At 39.1% G+C, this 22928-nt stretch overlaps 1 protein-coding gene across 9 annotated transcripts in view; it reads left to right on the forward strand.

Moving 5' to 3' along the window:
- SYNE1 (spectrin repeat containing nuclear envelope protein 1) overlaps positions 1-22928 on the forward strand; it is a 445509-nt gene that overhangs the window by 311340 nt on the left and 111241 nt on the right. For all 9 annotated transcript variants that reach the window (XM_082405389.1, XM_082405392.1, XM_082405394.1 and 6 more), the window contains 9 exons: positions 4013-4169; positions 7087-7218; positions 7419-7574; positions 8156-8365; positions 12502-12603; positions 16853-16972; positions 18523-18723; positions 20990-21163; positions 22212-22343. In XM_082405389.1, coding sequence (XP_082261515.1) covers positions 4013-4169; positions 7087-7218; positions 7419-7574; positions 8156-8365; positions 12502-12603; positions 16853-16972; positions 18523-18723; positions 20990-21163; positions 22212-22343 — 1384 coding nt within the window. The remainder of the gene's footprint in view (positions 1-4012; positions 4170-7086; positions 7219-7418; positions 7575-8155; positions 8366-12501; positions 12604-16852; positions 16973-18522; positions 18724-20989; positions 21164-22211; positions 22344-22928) is intronic.

Consider the following 22928-nt stretch of genomic DNA (forward strand, 5'->3'; position numbering starts at 1 on the left):
TAGAATTAGAATAATAATTGACTACCATCATCACAGAAGGGCTGTGCTGTGAACATTGTGGATGTCAACTGAAAGGATATATAGGAGAAGTATCTTTAAAATCTAAAACGTTAGAAAAAAAAAGTTTCAGCGAAACCTCTGTGTTCATGCAATGCTAACAGTTGAAACTCAGCAGCATCCTTTGACAACCATCATGTGTCAAAGAGCTTTAACTCCATGGCCTCCAATGTTTTCATTTCTGAACGTTTGTTTGGAGGAAATACATGGTATAAAGATGACTTTTGATATTATTTATAATACCAAATAATTATAAAGACAGAAATGCCCATTAGTAAAAAAAAAAAAAAAAGGCCTAAGAAAAATTTTATACCTATATAATCTTAACAAAAAACTATGTAACAATATCAGAAAATGTATATGTGGTCCTAAGTAAAAAATGTGATATAAAATTGAATGTATAGTATATGTATGAGTAAGAACCAGAGTAGATGTGGATGATCAAAAGTAAGTTTGGCAAGGGTAGATTTGGAGATTTTTCTTTTCCTTTTTTTTTTTTTTTTAAAGTTTATTCAGTTTGACATAAAGTTGCTGACATATAACATGCGTGTTGACTATATATGTATATACATATAAGAAACAGGAAGATATTCAAGGAAAGAAAAACAAAACAAAAAGCAGTAAAAATATTGATACAACTAATAAATATCAATTTAAAAGAATAGGAATGAATACTATTATAACATCTACGGTCAGGAATTCCATTAAAATAACCCTAATACTGTACAAATTGTGTTAAAATATAATGGGGTTTTAAAAGTCCCTGTTGTCCTCAGGCTTAAAAGTGCTGATAAGGCCATAAACATGTGTCTGTATAAATCTAAAACGAGGAACGCTATTTCGACTCTGAGTAGAGACTTGCCTTCACTTTGCATTTTCTTTTCTTTTTCCAGTTCTTCTAAGATGTTTATTCATCCCTCATAGTTTTCTGAATATTTTTGCCAAACTCTGTTTTTACCAAGAACCCATCCACACATTGCCTCCTCATCGTATGTAGAGTCACGAAAAGCAGCCGTAGGAATATTCTGCAACTTTCTTGCCATGATTTTCTTTTCTTTCCTTGGCCTTTAGCTTTGGAAAGGAGCCAAATGGAAGACAAACAGCTATAAATTCCTCGTTCAAATATAAAAAATATTTTAAAGAGAAATTTGCAGTGCAGTACTGGCTTTCTGTAGAACATTTACTCCAAATACTTATAAATTATTTAATTTTTGTACAAAATCTTTAGAAAAATCTCCTTTAAATCTAGTTGATGACAGAGCAGCCATGCCTTTCAAGCCTTTAGGTAAATATACCAAGCAAACAAACAGCCATAAATTAAACAATATCCAGAAGTCAAAAAAAATATATATGTATATATCTTTAAAAGAACAGAAGACCATTGCTAGGGAAAAACTTTATATATTCAGCCTTCAACATGTTAGCTGATTTTCTAAGACTATCAAGTGTGAATTGGTTTATGTCAGAAAATCCCTGTGGGATGGGCATGGTTTGCTTCATGGCTACAAATTTCATAAATAAAGAATAAGTACTATGTGGCGTACGAGAGAATTGATGGAGGAGTCCTTCCAAGATCACTAAGGAAACTCAACTGGAAATTAATTGATATAAATATCAAAGGAAAAGAAGAATATTTTCTATGGGAAACGAAAGGCTGTGTTCTTATTTAAGACTAATTTGCTGGTGGCATTATATATGTGTCAATGCTTAAACATAATAATACATAGATATTAAATATCCCCAGGAGGGTTTTTTTTTTTCCTTTTTTGGCCACACGGCTTGCGGGATCTTAGTTCCCTGACCAGGGATTGCACCCAAGCCCTTTGCACTGAAAGCAGAGTCCTAACCACTGGACTGCCAGGGAATTCCCAAATATCCCCAGGTTTTATACTAAATTGTTATGCAAACATAAATGAATTAAAAGTGATGCACTGCAGTTCACCACCCCAAAAAACAGCACAATAAAGAACTTTAATTTCAGAAGAATTTTAAAACTTGTTTTTTATTTAAAATGCTTTTTAAAAAGCAGAAAAATCCTTAGGTAATTCCTTGGCAGTCCAGTGGTTAGGACTCTGCACTCTCACTGCCGAGGGCCCAGGTTTGATCCCTGGTCAGGGAACTAAGATCCTACAAGCCGTGGGATGAGGCCAAAGGAAAAAAAAAAAAGACAGAAAAATCCAGAGACTAATATAACAAACAAAATTAGAGGTATCAATTTTATTTTGATATTTTTTCACTCAGCATTACTTTTTTAGATCAATCCACGTTGATACATATAGATCTAGTTTTTTCATTTTAACTGCTTAACAGTATTTTAACTTGTAACAATAACAACTTACCCATTTTCTTATTGATAGGCCTTTATATTGTTGCCATTTTTTTTTGGTTTTTTGCTATTACTAGCATTGTTGAACTTAACCTCTTACATGTCTTTAAGTGTGCAGGTGAGAAAGATTCTCTTATATCCTAGAAGTAGAAGTCCTGCATCATAGCCTTATAGATAATTTTTTAAGGTTTACTTCAACAGACCTACCTAAAGAAACTATATTGTATTCAATACTCATTCTGAAAAGAATTGGCTTTGGGGTAGTATATAGTATTATTCTGCCAACGAACTGGTTATTTTTTTTTCTTCACTTGAGCAAAAGTTTCCATCAAAGTAATAGTAATGGCTATCTAGTACGGCTTTCGGCTGACATGGTTCTAGTTAGGACTTCAAAACCCCTGACAAACTGGGACCTATTGGAACTTGGGTCCCCCAGATTCTTATCATTGCCATTACCATTATCATTAGGCCCCATTGATTGAGTGGCTGTTTTTTACCAGATAGGGTCATAGGCATTATGCATATCTTCTCTAAATTTAATTCTCATACTTCTGCAAGATAGGTACTATCTTCATTTTAAAGATGAGAAGGTTGGACTTCCCTGGCGATCCAATGGTTAAGACTCTACGCTTCTAATGCAGGGGGGCGGGGGTTCGATCCCTGGTCAGTGAACTAAGATCCCACATGCCGCATGGCACAGCCAAAAGGATAAAAAATTAAAAAAATAAAGATGAGGAAATTGAGGCTCTGAGAAGTGAAGTGACTACCTCAAAGTCACAAATCTAACGTGCTGGAACAGGGAGCCCAGATCTGTCTCACCCGCAGAGCCATAGTCTCAGATGCTACCTTATGCCTCTCTTTAAGGATGACCCTTCCACATTCTGTACTCCTATTCCCTGTCCTGAAACCTGTCCTGTGGTATTTTCCTTGGACTCAGGGTGAAAACTCTCAGTAGACTAGGCAGCATTTTTAGGGCTTTTGAATTAGTTTGTGGGCTATTTGTCAAAGGATACAAGTCTTTCTTTTTTTTTTTTTTTAATTATTATTTTTTTTTTATTATTTTTGGCCGTGTTGGGTCTTCGTTTCTGTGTGAGGGCTTTCTCCAGTTGTGGCGAGTGGGGGCCACTCTTCATCGCGGTGTGCGGGCCTCTCACTATCGCGGCCTCTCTTGTTGCGGAGCAGAGGCTCCAGACGCTCAGGCTCAGTAGTTGTGGCTCACAGGCCCAGTTGCTCCGCGGCATGTGGGATCTTCCCAGACCAGGGCTCGAACCCGTGTCCCCTGCATTGGCAGGCGGATTCTCAACCACTGCGCCACCAGGGAAGCCCAGGATACAAGTCTTATCGTCTACTTTCTGGTTCTAAAAGTTACAATTATTTTTATCTTTAATGCTGAGCTATTTTCAGTGTATTTTTTTAATTATTGTGCTCATGGTTCAATTATATGAGTAAGAATATACTCGCTTTACTCTTAGTCTCAAGTTTTCTATTTTAATTTATAAAGTATAAGCTAATGACTGAAATAATCTGGTTCCAATTTTAGAAGCCAGATCTAGTACACATAATAAATGACCTAGAACTTATTGCCTTTTTACACACATTGTAAACTTAGATTATTTATTCTTCTAATAGCGAAAAACCTGATGTGTTATCCCAGGAGTTGGGGATGGAAGGGGAGAAGTCACCTGCTGAAGACCAGATGAGAATGAAATGGGAAAGCCTCCATCAAGAATTTAGTACCAAGCAGAAACTGCTTCAGAATGTTCTGCAACAGGAACAAGAGCAAGTGGTATCGAACATTTTGCTTTTACATATTAACTAATATAAAAGATGTACAGCTTATGCTATGGGAATGAATATAACTGTGCAACAACCTGTATTTCATTATCAATTCCAAAATAAGACATAAAACAAATTACTTATCCTACACTCTTCTTAACAAGCCTGTTTCACATATCCCTTTATAATTATATATTTATATGTGGAAATTTAGTTGACTTCTAGATACTGTTTTCCTCAGAGAAGATTAATATCTGATGACTCATTAGCGTAAACCATTAAATTTCAAATGGGCCCCCCCATTTTTCCCACAACTTTGAAAATTAAGGATGCAAATTAAGGATATACACATCCAGGCCAAAAAAAAAAGCTACAAATTTGTCAGTAAGTTATCAAGTTATCTTATTTTCTATTGCTACTTCCAGTATTTAATCGTTTCAGAAGATCTTACTGGGAAACACACTGGGACCTCAGTGGGGCTAAAGGGAGGGGAATTCAGGGGTCAGTTACAGTGGTCACTGGCCCATCTGCACGCTGGTTCCCAAGATGGGTGGGTACTTGTGATGTTGGACTTGGTTCCAACAAGCAAGCCGAATCCAGTGGAATTAAATAGAGCAACCAAAGGTTCCAGATAGATAATAGCTATGAGTTCACCCTAAGCAGAAGCCTGAGAACAGCAAAGAGTCAGAGGGATTCACCCCTTAAGAGCTAGTCAGGGAAGCCTGTGATGCTCAGCACAGCTGTGGTCCAGCAGGATGCTGGAGATAGAAGCCCAGCCCAGGCCCTGGGTCAGCCCTGCTCTGGCCGTCCCACCACGGTGGTATCATCAGAGCAAGTTCTAAGACCTTCACTGTGGCTCTGGGGAAGCTGCTGTTTTCACTGCTCTGCTTCGGACCAGCTTAGGAGCTGGGAGAGGCTGACCCCAGAAGAGAAAGGGTATCGATAATTACAGAGCATCTGAGGAGGGAAAGGCAGGAGCTGACAGAGCGGGCACTGGAGGGCAGGTACACCTTGCCAGGATCACCTGAAAGGGGGATGTCTAAAGGTCATAGCCTGTCCCCCATCTGCTGAGAGCCGTGCGTAAGTCGTACAGAGCCTTTCGTCTCTGTCTCCTTTTACAGCATCTTGTGGCATTCACACTTTCTCGCTCCCTGGCCAGGGCCTTCTTTGCCACTGTCCACAGGAACATCACCAGCTCTGGCCCTGGAGAATAGAAAGCCCTCCCTTTCCAGAGGCGGTTGTCTCAAAATCATACTCCACCCTGGCACACAGGGCCCTTATACCTTTTGCATGGACCTCCTACCTGTGTTTGAATGAATCCTTCTTCACACCCCTGATCAAACATTCCTCAGACTCGTAGCTTGAGTTCTTGATTTGTGCTGTAGACCTCCTGGACTTCCGAACAGCACTATCCACGTTACAGGACTTCCCTTTGTCTATAAGGGGTATTTACAGCCCTAAATGGTGGACCGCAGCCTTTGCTGAGTATCCTAAGTCAGATAAACCTGGGATATTTCTAGTCGCGCCCCACGCTGACTTACTGTTCTTCATTCGTGAAACGCCCGACCCCTCATTCTGCCTCTTGTCCGTTCCGCCTGAACGCTTGCATGACTCACCCATCCAGCATCACTGACCTGGACGTCTCCTCCACACCCGCTCTCATCTCGGAGAGCTGCCCTGTCAGCACTTTCTTCCCTTTGGTGTGGAGAGGTGAGAGGAAAGTACAGGAAGAAGTAGTCTGGCTATGAGTTTCCAAAAAGAAAGGGAATGATCTATTAGGACCATATTTTGTGTTCTAGGTGTTCACATAACAATGCTGTGGTGAGGTTGACATTATCTCCCTTCGTAGATCAGTCAGCTAAGTCTTGGAGAGATTAGATAATTTCTCAGGGTCTTGTGACTAAGAAGAGGCAGAACTGAGATGGGGATGCAGGTTTGTTTAACTCCAAAGTCCCTCCTTTTTCATGTTACCTTACTGACAGTTTTGTACCCTGGATGATATACTTAACTAATCTCAAGTGTAAAAACAGGCACTTTTTTTTTTTTTTTTTTTTGCCTCAAGTTCATTAGGTCAAAAGGCATCAGTCTTTCAGAGCAATGTTTCTTTGTTCGCTTCCACTGTATTTAGCATCTCTGTGCAGAACACCTGGCCTCAGGATGAGATATGGCTCCTGCTCCTCGGAACCTGTAACCCAACTAAGGAAATACTTTCGACATTTCTGAAAAATTAAGCAGCTGGGGAGGCTCCATTAGCAGGAATTAAAAAGGAAACGAAAGTAAAAAAAAAAAAGTGGAAAGTGGCTAGAAGAGGTGTGGAATTTAAGGCAGTGGATTATAAAGAGATGCTGGGTGGTGAGCAGTGCAACCACAATGGGGAATGAGCCTGGCATGTTTAGAGGATAATGAGTTAATCAGCCTGAAAAGTAAGGGGAACATGAGGTATTCTAAACAATTACAGGACACTGAGTGAGATCAGAAACATCATTAAAACGTTTGAGTGCTGGGCCATATCATAGCCCTTACTGGGGAGACGTTGTGTTTGCCTAAAAGAGTTTAGGGGGGAAGTAAAGGAATCACGAAAGCCAAGGGATCAGTCTAGTTCTGGTATTTCGGCTGAATTATTTCATCATGGGTCGTGCTAAAACCAAGATTAAGTTGAGAGGAAGGCTATGATAAGAATTCAGGCGTGTTTTTTCCACTATTTTCTTTTCTCTCTTTCTTTTTTTCTTGGTCCATCAGGGAAACGTTGCCATTGCTGAATCTGGTCATCATGTTTATTGGACATGGTGTGTTGTAAGGTTGTTTTTCTCCAGCAGAGGTTTCCATAAACACAGTTTTTCCAGCATCTGTTTCAGTGTTCATTTCTAAATGAGAACACCTGGATAGAGTACATCTGGTCCTAAATAAACTCTCCTGTCTGCCTGCAGCTTTACAGCAGGCCAAATCGGCTCCTGTCTGGCATGCCACTGTACAAAGGGGACGGACAGGCCCAGGATAAATCCGCAGTGACGTCTTTGCTGGATGGATTGAACCAGGCCTTGGAGGAGGTTTCAGCCCAGGTAGGGTGGTGCGCTTGGTCTGCTTGTGGATCTGGGATCCCAGCGGGTTGCTCCACCCCTGGGCGTGAGCTGTTGAGACCCAGCGCTAGTGATTAGCCCGGAAAGGCAGAGCCACTGGACCCCAGCATCTCATCCTGGTATTTTTCTTTGATTTCTCAAAACACTGTAATTAATCCTTTGTTCCTTCCTTTTTTTCTCAGGGTGGAGGGACAAAGAGGCAGAACACTGACTTGGAGCAGAAATTATACGATGGGGTCTCGGCTACCTCTACTTGGCTGGATGATGTGGAGGAACGTTTATATGCTGCCACAGCACTTTTACCAGCAGAGGCGGAAACTTGCCTCTTTAACCAAGAGGTAGGTTTGGCAGCCCATGTCTGTGAGGGTATGACATTACACGGCACTTGAAATGCTGACATTGGATAATGAATGTTATGTATAAAGAAGGTCAAGCATAAAACAGTTCTAATAAGGGACAAATGAGGTGTATTTCCAAGCAGCATAATGCAGAAAAGAATTGCCTAAATATAAAAAGCTATCAAAGATATTTATGTTTTGTATTTTTATTCTTTGTCTTGTGTATGTAGGAGGTGGAAAAAACTGAGAACTCTGTAGGAACCCTGTTGTATATTGCAAGCTTCCACATATGAAACACAGACTAAAAATAATAATTATGCATTTCTAAATGGCACTTTAGAAAGCTCATCTTTTCACCAAATATTTTATATTAGTATTAGCAAATGATGTAAAGTTTCTGAGGAAAATAACAGTAACTTGCCTAATATTTATAGAAGTGTAAGAAGTGGTCCAACTTGCCTTAGATGTAATTATCACTGAGCAGCATGAGAGATATAGTGGACTTCCTATGAGGAAATGACTCGATTTGTATATGAATTCATGGATCTAAACATTGAAATGCACTTTCTTATCAACCCCAGACTCTTGCCAAAGATATTAAGGAAATGTCTGAAGAAATGGATAAGAACAAGAACTTGTTTTCCCAAGCCTTTCCAGAGAATGGTGATAACCGAGATGTTATTGAAGACACTTTGGGTTGTCTTTTGGGCAGGTTATCTTTGCTAGACTCAGTAGTAAATCAACGATGTCATCAGATGAAGGAAAGACTTCAGCAAATACTAAATTTCCAGGTAAGACATTATCAAGAGATGTTTCACCATCTTCCAGCTACCTTCAACAATAAACAGGATCTTATTGAGGTATGATATAGACCTACCTTTTTTTTCAAAGGTACAAAGAGTAAGAACATTACAGAAAAACAAGGGGGTTGAACTCAAGGAATAGAAAACAAAGTTTTATGCTTCTAGAAGTGGAAGGTTGAGAAAATCAGCCAACCAAACTTAGGGCTGAATAGAACTTTAAATTCAACCAGTGAAGCTCATATATATGGCATATTATAATGATAATTTCCAGTTGATAAAACTGGAGTTTAAAACATAAGACCAAAGAAACATGCAGGAAGTAATAAAAAGCATCCTTTGGGAATACTTACATTCTAATTGAATTTTATTTGTAGCAAACACAGAAGATTTATAAAACAGATTCATGTAATACCTGTAATTAGGGCCAGGGGGTTGATGTAAAATTTTGATTTCCAAAAAAATACTGTGAAGTGTCAAATAAACGTACCACTAGCCAGGAAATGTGGAATTTTCTAGATATTCGTCTAGAAGGACAAATTATCATTGCCTTCCAGTAGTTTACATTCTTAAAACTATAAACTAAAATTATCACAAACATTTGTGTATCATTTCTCTATTCACAAGAAATCTTCACATGTATTATTGACATAATAATAATATTATGATTTTATCACGTACTGCTACATAACCTTAGCTGCTTCTCTGACCTAAGTATCCTCAACTATTAAATCATGCCCACAGTAACTACCGTTTAGGACTTTGTGAGGATAAAATGAGTTAAAATGTGTAAAATACTTTAAACAGTGTCTGAAACATAGTAAGCACTCAGCAAGTTTTGTTACTGTTGCTGCAGTTAATAGTAGTATTTATGATAATAGATATAGAATCTAAAACCAATGGAAAAGTTAAATTATTTCTCCAAGTTTATTTAACCATCGAGAACTAGAGCCAGGATTTGACTCAAAGAATGTTTGTATATTTTATATTGTTAGGATGATGGTGGGGGAGTTGGAGAAAAGTAGACCTATTCAAGATATATTTGGAAGGCAGAATCAATAGGGGAGCATCTGTTTGGATCTGGGCAACAAGAGAAAGGGGCACTGCTGAGGAACTCCAGGGACTCTGACGTGAGCATCTGGGGGGCATTGGCTGACAGAAAAGACAGATGGGAGCAGTGCCATGGACCAAGGGGCAAGACTGGGTCGCTAGCAGTATCACTGGCTGGGCAAGGATATCGGGTAGAATTAAAATACTCTGGTGAATAGTCACAAGTCTGTGGCTTAGAAGAATGACCTGCATTGGATATTTGCATTTGTATCTGTTATGCTGTGTAGTACACAGAGAGGAAAGAGCATTTCCCTTTCAGTTAGAAAACCTGGGGTTGATTATTTGGGTATTTTGTCTTGAATGCAAGATCTGATTGCATGTACATCTGTACATACTATGTCTAAAATCAGCTAAACTGTTGTGCAACTTATGGAAACTTGTTTCATTACTCTAAAATTCCTCTTGCATAAAATAACACACTGAGTTTTAATAGCATTCTAGTCAATTGGCCATGAATTGAGGTGGGTTAAAAGTGCAAATGGGTGTATCACTAGGAGGCATGTTTCCCTTTTTCAAATTGCGTTCTCTATGCTAGTGTCTTTGGTACTTTTAAATTGTTATTGGTAATCATAGCCAGTCAGAGTAAAAACTGAACTAAACATGAACACTCTGGAACTTATTTTGGGTAGAGGATCAAGAGAAGAACAAGTAATCTTGAAATTCTCTTTCAATCATGTTCTCTATTTTTCTTCTGCCAACAAGTTTCTACTTGTTGGTGGCCAACTCACAAACAAAAACTGACATTTCAAAATGTCTGTGCTCCAATTTAATTGAGAGAAGGAGTTCCGATGTTAATATAATTAAAAGTCAAGTCACAAACCATTTTATTTTACTTTGCGCTGAGCACCTGGTATACTATCAGTGCTCAGTGCTTATTGGAATGGTAGCCTTCATTTTCCAGTTAACTTTTGAGTATTAACTTTTGCCAGACGCTAACGTTATCCTATACCCAACAGACAATCTGGAAAATGGGTAGATGTTATGTAGAAGTATGTTATCTACATGGAATCACAAGTTAATTATCACCTATTCTGTATTTTTAAAACTTTTATTCATAGACTTAAACCCAAATAAAGTTCCTAGACATTTTTATAGTTGAATATTTTAAGTTATTTAAAAAGTAAAAAATGAAAGAATTTCTTATTGAATGAGCAAGGCAACACAAATGATTTTAGAACTTGAAACTTCCTGTTTCTCAAACAGCTAGAAGCCCACCTCTTTATGCCCTACCAGTAATTCCAGTAACTGTAAGAAAAAAATTGTGATGTCTGTTATGTGAGTAGTATGTAGATACCTTAAATACCCTGCTGTATCACAAGTGTGGTATTAAGAAATGGTTAAAGCCTTTGGATTTTCATTCTTAAGAAAATATCAACATCCATATGGTTATAAGCACCTCTTAAAGTCTTTTATTTAGTAATTTTTAAATCAGTCATATTCTCTGCTTTACTTTCTTCTTGGCTAGTCTCTTCTAGTAATTAGTGCAGCTTCTAGAAATGTGAACTCTGGTCTCTATTACCTGGAGTAGAATATGATTAATATAGAAAACGTGCTATTAAAAATGTAAAGATGATATACAGGAAATACATATACCCTCTTCATTTCTAACCCATGTTATTTATACTTATCTACTCGTGTAGATTAACGGAACTAATGTTTTTCTAAATACATGTGGGTAATAAGGACTTTATTTCTTTTGAATCTGTTCAAATGAATGGGAACATCTTTTCTTATGCATATAAACAGATAAATGTATCATGGTTCTAATGGCCCACGTGGCCTTACCCTGAACACAGCTGAATGACACAAGCATTATTATAACTCATAAGCAGAACCCTTGTTTCTGGCATCGTTTTTCCAGTGCTGTTCTTATCATTTCTCATTTAGTCTGCAACTAGGCTTGCAGATTGGTTTGGGTTTTGGTTAGTGATAGTTATTGCCTCTTAGGATCGTATGCTTTTCTCTAAATCTCATGTTCAGTTCTATTTCTTCTTTTCTTTTTAAACTGCATAATTCACCTACTATTTTGCTTTAGCCTTGTATTTTGTGTTATAATGCTGCCATATATCCTTAAAGACTTTTTTTCTTCTTCGGTGTGATTATCCTTCTACTCATGAGACAGTCAGAATTTTTGCATCTTGGTACCATACACACATGCGATCAGCTCCCGCTGAAGAGAACGTGATAAGTCAGACTTCAGCCTGTGATGAGCAACCAGCCCATCGTAGAAGTTTCTAACTAATAAGAAATAGAGCTTACCTGTTGATATTTCAGGAGAAAAATTAAAAATGTTATAATTCAAGTTTTGTTCCAGTTCATTATCCCTTTTAGAATTGAGTATCAAAATTCTGATAGTTATCTCCTTTCTGTACAAAGTTAACTCAATATAAGTATATTTGGACATTTATATGAGTAATGTTTATGAATAGGCTGAGCTAAGATCTTTTTGTGTTGTCTTTTCATATGTCTTTGGTCATTGTGAATAATGCTTATCTTCTAAACTTCTGGATGGCTTTTTATAAGCTTGTGCAAATTCTTTGAAAATAGGAGAAAGGAAGTGAGGGAGAGAGGGAAGGAGAGGAGAGAGGAAAAAAAGGATCATAATTACTCTTAAGAATAATATTTTTCCCCCAAACACAACAACACCTGCAGGTTGTTTTACTAGCCAGAAGTCCTTAGTGTAATATTTCTGCTGCAATGTTTAAATGTGCTCATTTATTACAGAAATAACAAGAACATTCGGGTGACCAATATTGCTTTTTATCTGTGTACTTCGTCTCCATCTGTGTTGTGTTGGAAATGCTTTGTATAACAAATTCTAGCACTTGTGTAAATTTTTTAGCACTTGTATAAATTGTTACCAGTTCCTTTTACTTTGCCATAAGATAATATTGTTTCTTCTGGAAACAATTAAATTCCTACCCCTGTATATTATTTCTAAGAATGTGTGTTATATTTACAACCATTTTGAATTTCCTGTTACACATGTTAAGCTTTCCTGTTGTTTTCCTCCTTAGAATGATCTGAAGGTGCTGTTTACATCCCTGGCTGACCACAAATACATCATTCTGCAGAAACTGGCAAATGTGTTTGAACAGCCTGTGGCAGAGCAAATAGAGGTATTTACAGCTGCCTTTTTCCATAAGAGCAAGTGCAATGAGTAGAACTGATTTACTATGAAATTCCAAATATTCTATGGAATATTAATGGCTTACTATAGCATTTTTGTTTGTCATCTGTTTTGTTTTTAAGTACCAGGTTTACATCAGATTACACTGACTCTGTCACTTACTTCTGTGTGTAACCAGGAAATGTGAGAGAGGAAAAGGTGTTAGTGACAGATGCTGACCTGAAGGTGTTTGCCACCTAACAATGAGATTAGACATGAACCTCAATGACACTGGACAGGGAGTCAGACCGTCCTGGTAGCATTACACATGAAGCACTATGGATGTTTAGAAGATGGGAGATTACCTTCAGCAGCGGTAGGATTAGGGAAAAATTTTGTAAAGAGAAATTCGAACTGGACTTAGAAGTTTGGACACAAAGAGACTGGGAAGAAAGGTATTCTAGTAAAAAGGACAGCAAGAACAAAGGCATAAATGTTAGACCATTCAGGGCACTTCGGGAGAAAAGCAAGTAATCCTGTTTGGCTGAACTTAACAATGAGCAAAGGTGATTGAGGGGAAGTAGGGTTCAAAGAGAAAATTTGAAGCAACTTATAGAGCCTATTCAATGTCAGAGAATTTGGGCTTCGTTCTACAAACGAGTGGTCAACTTTATTGCTTGCGCACTTCATTGGTTAAAACAATAAGCACACACCACAAATATATGTGTATTTACTTATTTATAAATTATAAGTAGGTACTGTGTTATAAAGCATACACACAAATGAAAATTAAAAATGCATGTGGTTGTATATAAAGGAAAGACATAGTGTTTCATTCTCATCGATCATCTTATACACTTTTGGGTACTTATACTCACCTTGGAGACCACTGGCAGTGGAAAGTCACTAGGGATGTTTGAGGGTGAGGATAAGTGTCAGTGCCAGCTCCTGCATCTGCTGCTTGACATGACAGCTCACAGGGTCAGGAAGCAGGGTATCCGTCCTGAGGCTTCACATAACTGCACTGAGGAGAAGGAATGAGAATTCAAACTATCGTACTGGCAGTGGAAACAGGGAGGAGGGAGAAAATGGGAAGGATGTTACACACAACATCCCATTTCATAAACTAAGTAATTATGGAAATGTGTGCTTTAATAGAATTGCATACCCTAATTTCAGTAGACCTCTAATGGTTCTATGGGTAGGCCATAGGGAATCACCTGAAATAGAAACCACCTCAAAGACTTCTCTATAGAAGGAGATATCTAGATCTCTCTCCCTCTCTGACCATCCAAAACAGTTTGCAAATTTATATGTGAATATGTATCTTTCTGGACCCTAATTTCATCTGTTTTTTAACAGAGATCCCTCATTTTTCCCAAATTGAAAATCATTCTTCCGTGTCATAGCTTCTACTTGAAAGGACCCTTTTTTATTTTTATTTTTTATTTTTGGCTTATAATGTACCCAATCCCAAACAGAATTTGAGCAGCCATAAGAGTGCTTTGCCTTGAATTTCTAATGTGAAATTTAGGATATGTATGATCACAAGTAACACTTTTACTGACTATTGACCAATATAACCAATGTAAATTCCAGAGATAAAAATAAATTACTCATTATTTCGTTGAATAAAAGGAAAGCAACTAAAAAAGTGCTAATTCCATCTCTACCCTCCTTGGGTTAAAGAGGTAACAGTAGCAGAAGCATGGGGATATATTCATCTTTTGAGTCATGTCATTCTGACCTAGAACAGACCTGTTGCCCCACAAGCCTGTTGCACAGCTGTCTTCTTCAATCTCCCTTTACTACCATTCTGAGAATTTCCTTCACTTCTCCCTTCTGCTGGGTCTTCTCTTTCCTGAGTTTCAAGTCTTTCTCTTTACTGTATTGCTTCCTTGTTTTCTTAGTGCACATCCTCACTAAGAAAGGATGCATGCTAGATATATGTTTCAATATTTTGCATGTCTGAAAATGTTCTAGTCATATGCTCAGATACTACTCATACTGATAGCTTGGCTCTTTATAGAATTCTTGGTCAGTTCTTTATAGAGTTTTGAGGCTTTTCCTCCATTGTTTTCTAGCTTCCAGTGTTGGCTTGAGGAATTGAAAATTGTCCTAATTCCCAAAGGTCTCAGTGTTCTGAAATTTCACAGTGACATGCCTTGGGGATAGTCTGTTTCATCCACTGGGCTGGGAGCTCAATGGGCTCTTTTGATCTGGCAGCTCTCATCTTTCTATTCTGGAACATTTTCTAAGAGTTATTTAAATATTTTTCATCCCTCTATTTTATCTGTCTCCCTTTCTGAAACTCCTTTTAGGCAGATGTTGGATGTTCTGGTCCAGTCCTCTAACTTTCTTATCAAGGGACATTTCTCTCTTTGTCTTTTTGCTCTGCTTTCTGGAGACTTCCTCAGTTTCAACTCTAAACTTTTCTATTGACTTCTATATTTCTGCTCTCATGCATTTAATCTTCTCAGAGCTCTTTTTGGTTCTGCAAATGATCCATTTTTTGGTAGTATCCTGTTCTTTTTTAAATAGATGCATTGCCTTTTATAATCTCTCTGGTATATTAGTGATTTTGGGGTTGAAAGGGTTTTGGGGGGACTTTGGGGGAGTTTTTTATTTGTTGGTTTTTCCTGTATAATCTATTTCCCTCCAGGTTGCTTTTAATTTGTTTGCTTATTTTGGTCTCTATCTTTCATGTTAGAGGCTTTTCTCAGATATATGGAAATGCTTTGTTGTCTATTCACATTTAGGATGAGAGACTGAATGGGAACTTCATGAATGGATGGGGCTTGACAATTTTGAGATTTATTGAAGGATGATCTGTGTGGGCTATTGGAGAATCCTTGTGTCAAATTTTTTAGGTCTTCTCTTTTGGTCTTTTCATATTCTCCTGCCCACCCCCTTCTGTCTGGAGAGTAGAAACAAGGCTTCAGCACTCTAGGAGACGTAGGGGCTCCACATTCAGCATTCAGTGGGTGTTGTCACTTTATCCCCTTGTTTTCAGTCAAGGACTCAAGCCCACAACTGTGCCTGGTGCCCCTCAGTCCAGAGACATCCGTTTTACCTTCTCCAGAAAATGAACTTTCAGTCTTTCACCAAGGAAGGAAAGAGCCAGTGTGGAATGAGGAAGGGGATCTGGGAATCGAGGTGCTCTTTAAGCAGCTTTCCACCAACCCTCCTTATTTAGCACCCGCCCCATGTTGCCCAGGGTTCCAGAGATTCCTGTTGCTTTAATTTGGTGATAAAGAAACCCTGCTAGCTTAGGATTCAGCTTTCTCAGATTTCCTAAGTCAATTCCCATGTATCCTTCTGATTTTCAGCTTGCAAAATTTTGTTGTTATTACCCTCTTTCCTGTTTCCTTGCCCTTGTAGATTTATGAAGGAAAAACACACCAGAAAACAAGCAAACAAAATATTGGCAGTGGTTGTAGTGGGGACTCAGGAAAGAGAAAATAAGACACGTGTGTTTCATCTGCCATTTGGAGTCCATGTTCTTTTCATCCTTCAAGGGCAGCTGAGGTTGCTTTTCTTCCAAAAGCCTTCCTCGACTGCTCCAGGATTCACTGGTGTCTCCCTGCTCCAAAGTCCTCTAACAGGGATGAGCTGCGGCAAGCTTAGTACATAACCGCATTCAACCTTGTTCCCTTTTCTTCTGTTTACTCAGGCTTCCTAAGCAGACTGGAAGCTCCTTGAAGGCCAGGTTCATGTCTTGTCCTGCTTCTGTAGACCTCACCCTGGGAAGACAAGGCTCAGCGCTAGCTGTCACTTTCATACTTGATTGCTTGCCCTCCCATTTCACAATGGAGTAAGCTCTCCCTGACCATGCTGTAACATAGATTCCTCTTTCCTCACTGCATCTCTCGTCAAAGATGCTCAAAACTGCATTTCAGAAAACCAGAACACGATCCCCTAGAACATCTTAGGCGAATACCTTTTTCTAAAGACGTCCTAAAATCATGCTTCTTTTTCAGGGTGCTATTCACCGTTTCCCTTATTTGTTCAAGGAAGCCATTGTTCTCCCAACCCTCCATGCTAAGCCCTTCCAACCTCCTTACCTTTAAAATATCTGATCTGTAGCATAATAAAGGGCCTTCTTCACTTTTCTGTTTAATAGAGGACCATCATTTTTATGTTGCATGGAAAATGTTTTAGGTGGAGAAGAGAGGAACAAATAAGGAGACACGATAATCATACTTTGCATGGCAAATTGTTTACGGGAGTTTTAATAAAATGTCATAAATCTTATACAGGCAATACAGCAGGCTGAAGATGGGCTAAAGGAATTGGATGCAGGAATCACTGAGTTGAAAAGGCGTGGTGATAAGCTGCAGGTTGAGCAGCCTTGGGTGCAAGAACTCTCCAAACTCCAGGTACAGTTTTCTACCAGTGGCATTCAGCTTCAATGGTACATCCTAACTGGAAGTCAAGAAAAAATTATTTTCTCAATTTTTTCAGGCTTTCTCTATAAAATTCATGTCATTTAGGCCCAATTTTTCTTCCAAGTAACTCTTAGAACATTTTCTGAAACTTTTATCATATTTAGTACAATAAAATAATTCGACATATTTTGAGATTTACTACAGGGCAGTCTGTGTGCATTTGTTGGAGGACCCTTGTGTCAAATTTTTTAACTCTTTTCTTGTATTTTCTTGTATTCTCATGCTTCGAAGATTTTTTTGACATTATTTTTATTCCGATGGCTAAGCATTATAGCATAGTTTAGTTGTGGCATATTATTTTCTTCTGTAGAAAATTTAATAACTGGCAATCCTACCTAGAAAAGTTAAAAAAAGGCTATCTACCCTGTATTGTACTACACCCAAAGAAATTTTAAGGAAAAAATACTTAAGCTAATACTTTTAGAAAGTGTATTTTCTCAAGTTCAAAATTATAGTTTATATTTCATACATGTTTGAGTGGAAAAGAGACATTGTTTCAATTCCAGAACAACAACAAAAAATTAAAGGTGGCTGAAATCCAAACAGACTTCCTGGCATCTTTCAGGCATAGAGAATTAACACTTTGGATTAGTGTTTTTCTAAATCTGGCACTTAGGCAAGAATCTGATCTCAGGTTGGTAGGAAGATACTGGGATAGTAAACCAGCAAAGTGTAGCATCTGAAAGGCAACACAGTTAAGTTATATTAAGAAAAACTATGCGCGTGTGTCAGGTTTTCTCTGCACACACGCCTTATTACAGAACCATTGAAGGATTAATAGTATGAGTCCAATACAGGGTCACAAGTTCTTACTTTTGAGAAAATAAAATACCTCTTATTTTAAAAAGAACATTTTTATTTCAACTATCTCATTCCATTATCTAACATTTCATCATGTGATGAGCCCATGGCCCCGACTCTGTCCTTTTTAGACAGTTTTCCGACAGTACTTAAATGTCAGGTGTAAGAGTCAGGCGTCATAGCTGTAAATAGGCATTAAAGTTGAACTTTTCCAGATTGAGGCATTTTGGCCTGCTAAACCTTAATATGATACATTAATCAGGTCCATATGGCTCAAATAAATTTTGTATTTGGTGTATCATCGTCCGCTAAAATGTCTTTCCAGCTTGAATAGTTATTTATTTACTCCACCACATTTGGCAAAAACATTGCCTTTTTAAGTTTTAAAGTCTTTCTGCTCACATTAAACTCCTCTGTTTCTGTAGCTCTTTATTTAAGGAATAGTCCCAAATCTGATTATTACTTAGCAGACCAAATGTTGAAGATGCTCTCTTCAGTTACTCTAAAATTAGAAAATTTGAGAGCATGATAAAAATTAAAACTACATTTCCTATGACATTTCCCTCAGCCACAAGAACAATTTGTCAGCATTTTAACCCCACGGAAACTATTGACATCCTGTGAGCACAGGTGTTAAACGTACCTCATGAATTGAGCGTGAGTATCTGTCTGTTTCTTAGGACATGTACGATGAGCTGATGATGGCCATTGGCTCCCGGCGGGGCGGTCTGAACCAGAATCTTGCACTCAAGAGTCAGTACGAAAGGGCCCTGCAAGATCTGGCTGACCTGCTGGAGACCGGACGCGAGAAGATGGCAGGAGACCAGAAAATTATCGTGTCTTCCAAAGAAGAAATCCAACAACTACTTGACAAACATAAGGTAAAAAAAAAAAAACAGAGAGAAAGAAAATGTAGTTTTGGAAGCACATTCTCACTCACTGACATATATTTAGTAAAACCTAACATTATCAATCATTTATGAGTTTCTACTCATAAAAGTTACTCTTTAAAATGGTCAACAAATGTATATTCAAGCCCACTGGCACTCAATAGCACAGAAAAATGAGAGAGTAGTATATATTCCTATAATTTTGGAAGTTAACAAAGAATACCTACCATACCAGTACTTTTGATGATCAGTATCAGCCAGGCTTTCTCCTTCGTAGACTGCAGTGGACAGGAAACCCAGCTCTCTTCAAAGGAGCCCAGCTTCGTTCTTAACTCTGCCCTTTTCCTTTGCATCCCTCCTGCCCATGTGTTCATCTGGTCCTAGGTGTTCTCTCTGCTTTCCCTTGTCCTGGCCGAGAACTCCCCACTCTGCTCTGGGAATGCAGAGCTGCCCACTCAGCTCTGGATGGGCTTTATGTCTGTCACATGCATCACTTGGCTCTTCTGGTCCTTAAGTACATGCTCCTCTGGTTACCGTGGGCCTCAGGAGTTTCCTCCTGGGGACGGCAAGTGCTTTTGCTATATAACCAAACTTGGGAGGCCTGAGAGTGTTCCATCAGTGTGTACCGTAACCAAGTTCAGGTTAGACACTGCTCCTTTGTGAAGGAATGCCTGTTTAATGCACACACACACACACAGATTGCATTATTAGTAATATTACAAAAATAACAGTTTTGCCAGTTCAGAGACTCAAGCTCCCAGATAGTGGAAATTTCTTATGAGGAAACTTTAAAAATTCCCTAAGATTACAGATGATTAACATTCTACCATTACGTAGCTCTTTGGTGGCTTATAAAGGTAGATTTGGGGGGGTGGTGCTTGGAGAATTGTACTTGTTGCTATTTCTCCCAGAGGTTCTTGTCCAAAACTTTGTGATTTATTAAAGCCTTATCATTTGGCTTTGAAAACATTGCTTTAAAGTTCACAGCTGGTTTTTCTCAAATCTTTGACCATAGCAATAAAATATCATCCTGAGTTATTCCAGAGGGGAAACTGGGATCAATGAGTATAAATAACAGAGAAATAAAGCTCAATAGATGAAGAACTCTAAAAGGAGTAGGCTGCCATTGAACAGACCCCCTCCTGGCCATGAGAAGTCCATCCAAGGCTGTCAGGGGGAGACGGGGTTGTAATAGGAATATCAGCTTTCTGTGAATGTTGGGCTAAATGACTTCCAAGTTCTCTTCCAGCTTTAAGATTCTATGATATAATAATTGTTAGTTAAAAATAATGGTTCTAGCTCCTCCTGACCAGACCATTTTCTGAGGGAGAGCTCTGTGTGACCTTGGGCATGTTGCATTAGACTGAGTAGCGCAGAGTCTGTAAAATGGGAAATAAAACTACCTATCTTATGGGGTAGTTATGAGGATTCAATGAGTTAGTTGCTGAAGTGTTTATAGGGCACCTGGCACGTAGTACACACTCAGTGTTAGCTGATGTTAACGATTCCTGGTCCTTTAGTTTCATCCGTGGTGCTGGGAACAGGAAATGGGGTAACCTTCTCCCCATCTTCTGGGGATTTTTATGTATAGAAAGTAATATTTTAAAACACATTTGTAGGGTTGTGCAAGGCCTGCAATTCTGCTGTGTGTAGGTATGTTATGAGGGAAATTTTAAAATATTAATGCCAATTGTTGGTTGTCCAGCTGTGCTTGGCCATGAGTATTAAGTACAAAAGAGTAGAGCTCAAGCCCAGCCCTGGAGGAAGAAAAATTATGAATGTGTCAAGTGAGGACATTGCAGGAAGTAGAGTGCAGGCAGAGGCTGAAGATGGGGAGCGGGCGCTCATGTGTCCCAGGGACAAAGGAGGCCAGTATCTGTGGTGGAGGAAGCAGGTGTCCACCCAGATGGTACCAGGATGAGGAGTGGAGAGGGCGGACGAGTGTTTCAGCAGCTGTTCGCTTCTGAAGGGCTCTGTTTTGGGGACAGAGTATCTGCAGCACAGCACAGTGTAGGTGCTTTGAGTGGGGGGGGTGGCCAGGAGAGGCCAGTTAGGAGGCTGGACCCCCATCCCAACCCCCCCCGACCCCCGTCTCTGCAGGAAGCGGTGAGTGCCTGGGTAAGTGGAGGCCAGCAGGGAAGGACCAGTATCACCCATATATTAGCCAAGTTCCATCAGCTTCCAGGTTTGAAGCAATTTTTATTGTAAGGTAGTAAATGAATGAGTTGCTGACCTCTTTCTATCTGAAAAATTGCAGGAATACTTTCAGGGCCTGGAATCTCATATGATCTTGACTGAAACACTCTTCAGGAAGGTTATTAGCTTTGCGGTCCTACGGGAAACTCAGTTCCACACAGACCTGATGGCGCAGGCTTCGGCTGTGCTCAAGGGGGCTCACAAGAGGGGTGTGGAGTTGGAGTACATTCTCGAGGTGAGCCCCTGGTGCTGCCCTTCCCCTACAGCACACCCCCTACTGCACAGCAGACCCTTCAGGCAAGACATCTTCGTTCCTGCGATTTGCCTCCTCTGACCTCGGCGGTGTCTCAGACTCAGCACGTGTGTCGCTTGTGCCCCTGGTGTTCCCTATCCACATTTAGGTAACGGCTGTGCCTTACCGTGAGTTCAGCTAGATGAATACCAGTTTCAGACTGGGCATGACGATATTTGGGGTCTCGATAGTCAGACTGAAAAACTGCTGACTTTTGCTATACATGATTGAAAAAGACTTCACATGATTAAAAAAAGATTTTCCGATTTTAAATAGAATAAAAATCATAATTTTCTTTTAGTTTTTTTGGCCGCGCTGTGCAGCTTGTGGGATCTTAGTTCCCCGAACAGGGATTGAACCCGTGCCCCCTTCAGTGGAAACACAGAGTCCTAACCACTGGTCTGCCAGGGAATTCCCTAAAAATTATAATTTTAGAATAAGTGATTTGGGATTTCTCCTTAGTAGAATGTCTATACTATATATTCATATTTCTTAAACGTCTGTGTGGGGTTTTTTAATTTACAAATGTAATGTATTTAGTTCACTTACTTTGGAAAGTAAACACACCCATCCCTTTCACTTAAGTCATTCGTTCATCATCACTGCAGTAAAGGATGAAACTGTGAATATCAGCTGCCTGCTGTGTTCCAGATGTGCTGCATACGTTATTCTATTTAATCCTCACAATGGACAAGATATTATTATCCCCATTTTTTTTAATGTTGAAAATGAGGGAGGTCAGAGAAACGTAGTAACTTGCCCCGGTCATACAGCTAGTTAGCTGCAGAAGTGAAAGCCCGTTCACAGTGCTTTTCAAGGTCACCATCTGATGACTTGCTTCAAAGCTATCTTTCGCTTCCCAAAGCAAACCCCCAATGCAGGCATCTCCGACTTGTCTTTAAAGAGACTGTCAGGTGCATATTTGCACACAAATAGGACTACTCTTCCTTAATGAGGATATTTAGCTCACAGACTGATGCTGTGTTTCTAGACATGGTCCCATCTGGATGAGGACCACCGGGAGCTTAGCAGGCAGCTGGAGGTGGTGGAGACCAGCATCCCGAGTGTGGGTTTGGTGGAGGAGAGCGAAGACAGGCTTATCGACCGGATAACACTCTACCAGGTCAGCGTCTAAATGACAACTTGGTGTAAAAAGTTGCCACATTTCCTTTGGAAGCTTTCCCATGGTTTTAACAGGATCTAAACAAACTTGCAATCAAATATTTTATCAAGTACTTTTACTTTACGTGTTTGTTTCGAAATAGAACATAGAAAGGTCCTTTTTTTTTTTTTTTTAATGAAAGCCCCTTTTGAAAATTTAGCCTCCATCAAGCGTTTTCCGCTTGTTATGCTGAAGTCACACTATCCTGAAATAATTAGTTTGTTGTTTTTTAATAGAGGACTGAAAAGCCTTTTTTTTTTCTTATTTTTGAAAGAGAGCTCTTTTTGAAAACTTAGCCTCCACCAAGCATTATTTTGTACTTTGTGTTGGTGTCACACTATTCTTGAAATAATTATACTTCGACGGTTTTAAGTGCACCTAAAGTTATATACTTAGATACAGATGAAGCGTCTCGAAGCTTCTAATGAAACTTGGGTGCAAATAGTTGAAATTTGACTAAAAGGTAATGGTAACATTATGGAGAACTTACAATCTTCAGGGGAGAAAAATTGCATTATCTCACCTTTTTGACCCAGTATTTTCAAT

This window comes from Balaenoptera borealis (genome assembly GCF_965194805.1).
Source record: "Balaenoptera borealis genome assembly, chromosome: 9".
Lineage (NCBI taxonomy): Eukaryota > Metazoa > Chordata > Mammalia > Artiodactyla > Balaenopteridae > Balaenoptera > Balaenoptera borealis.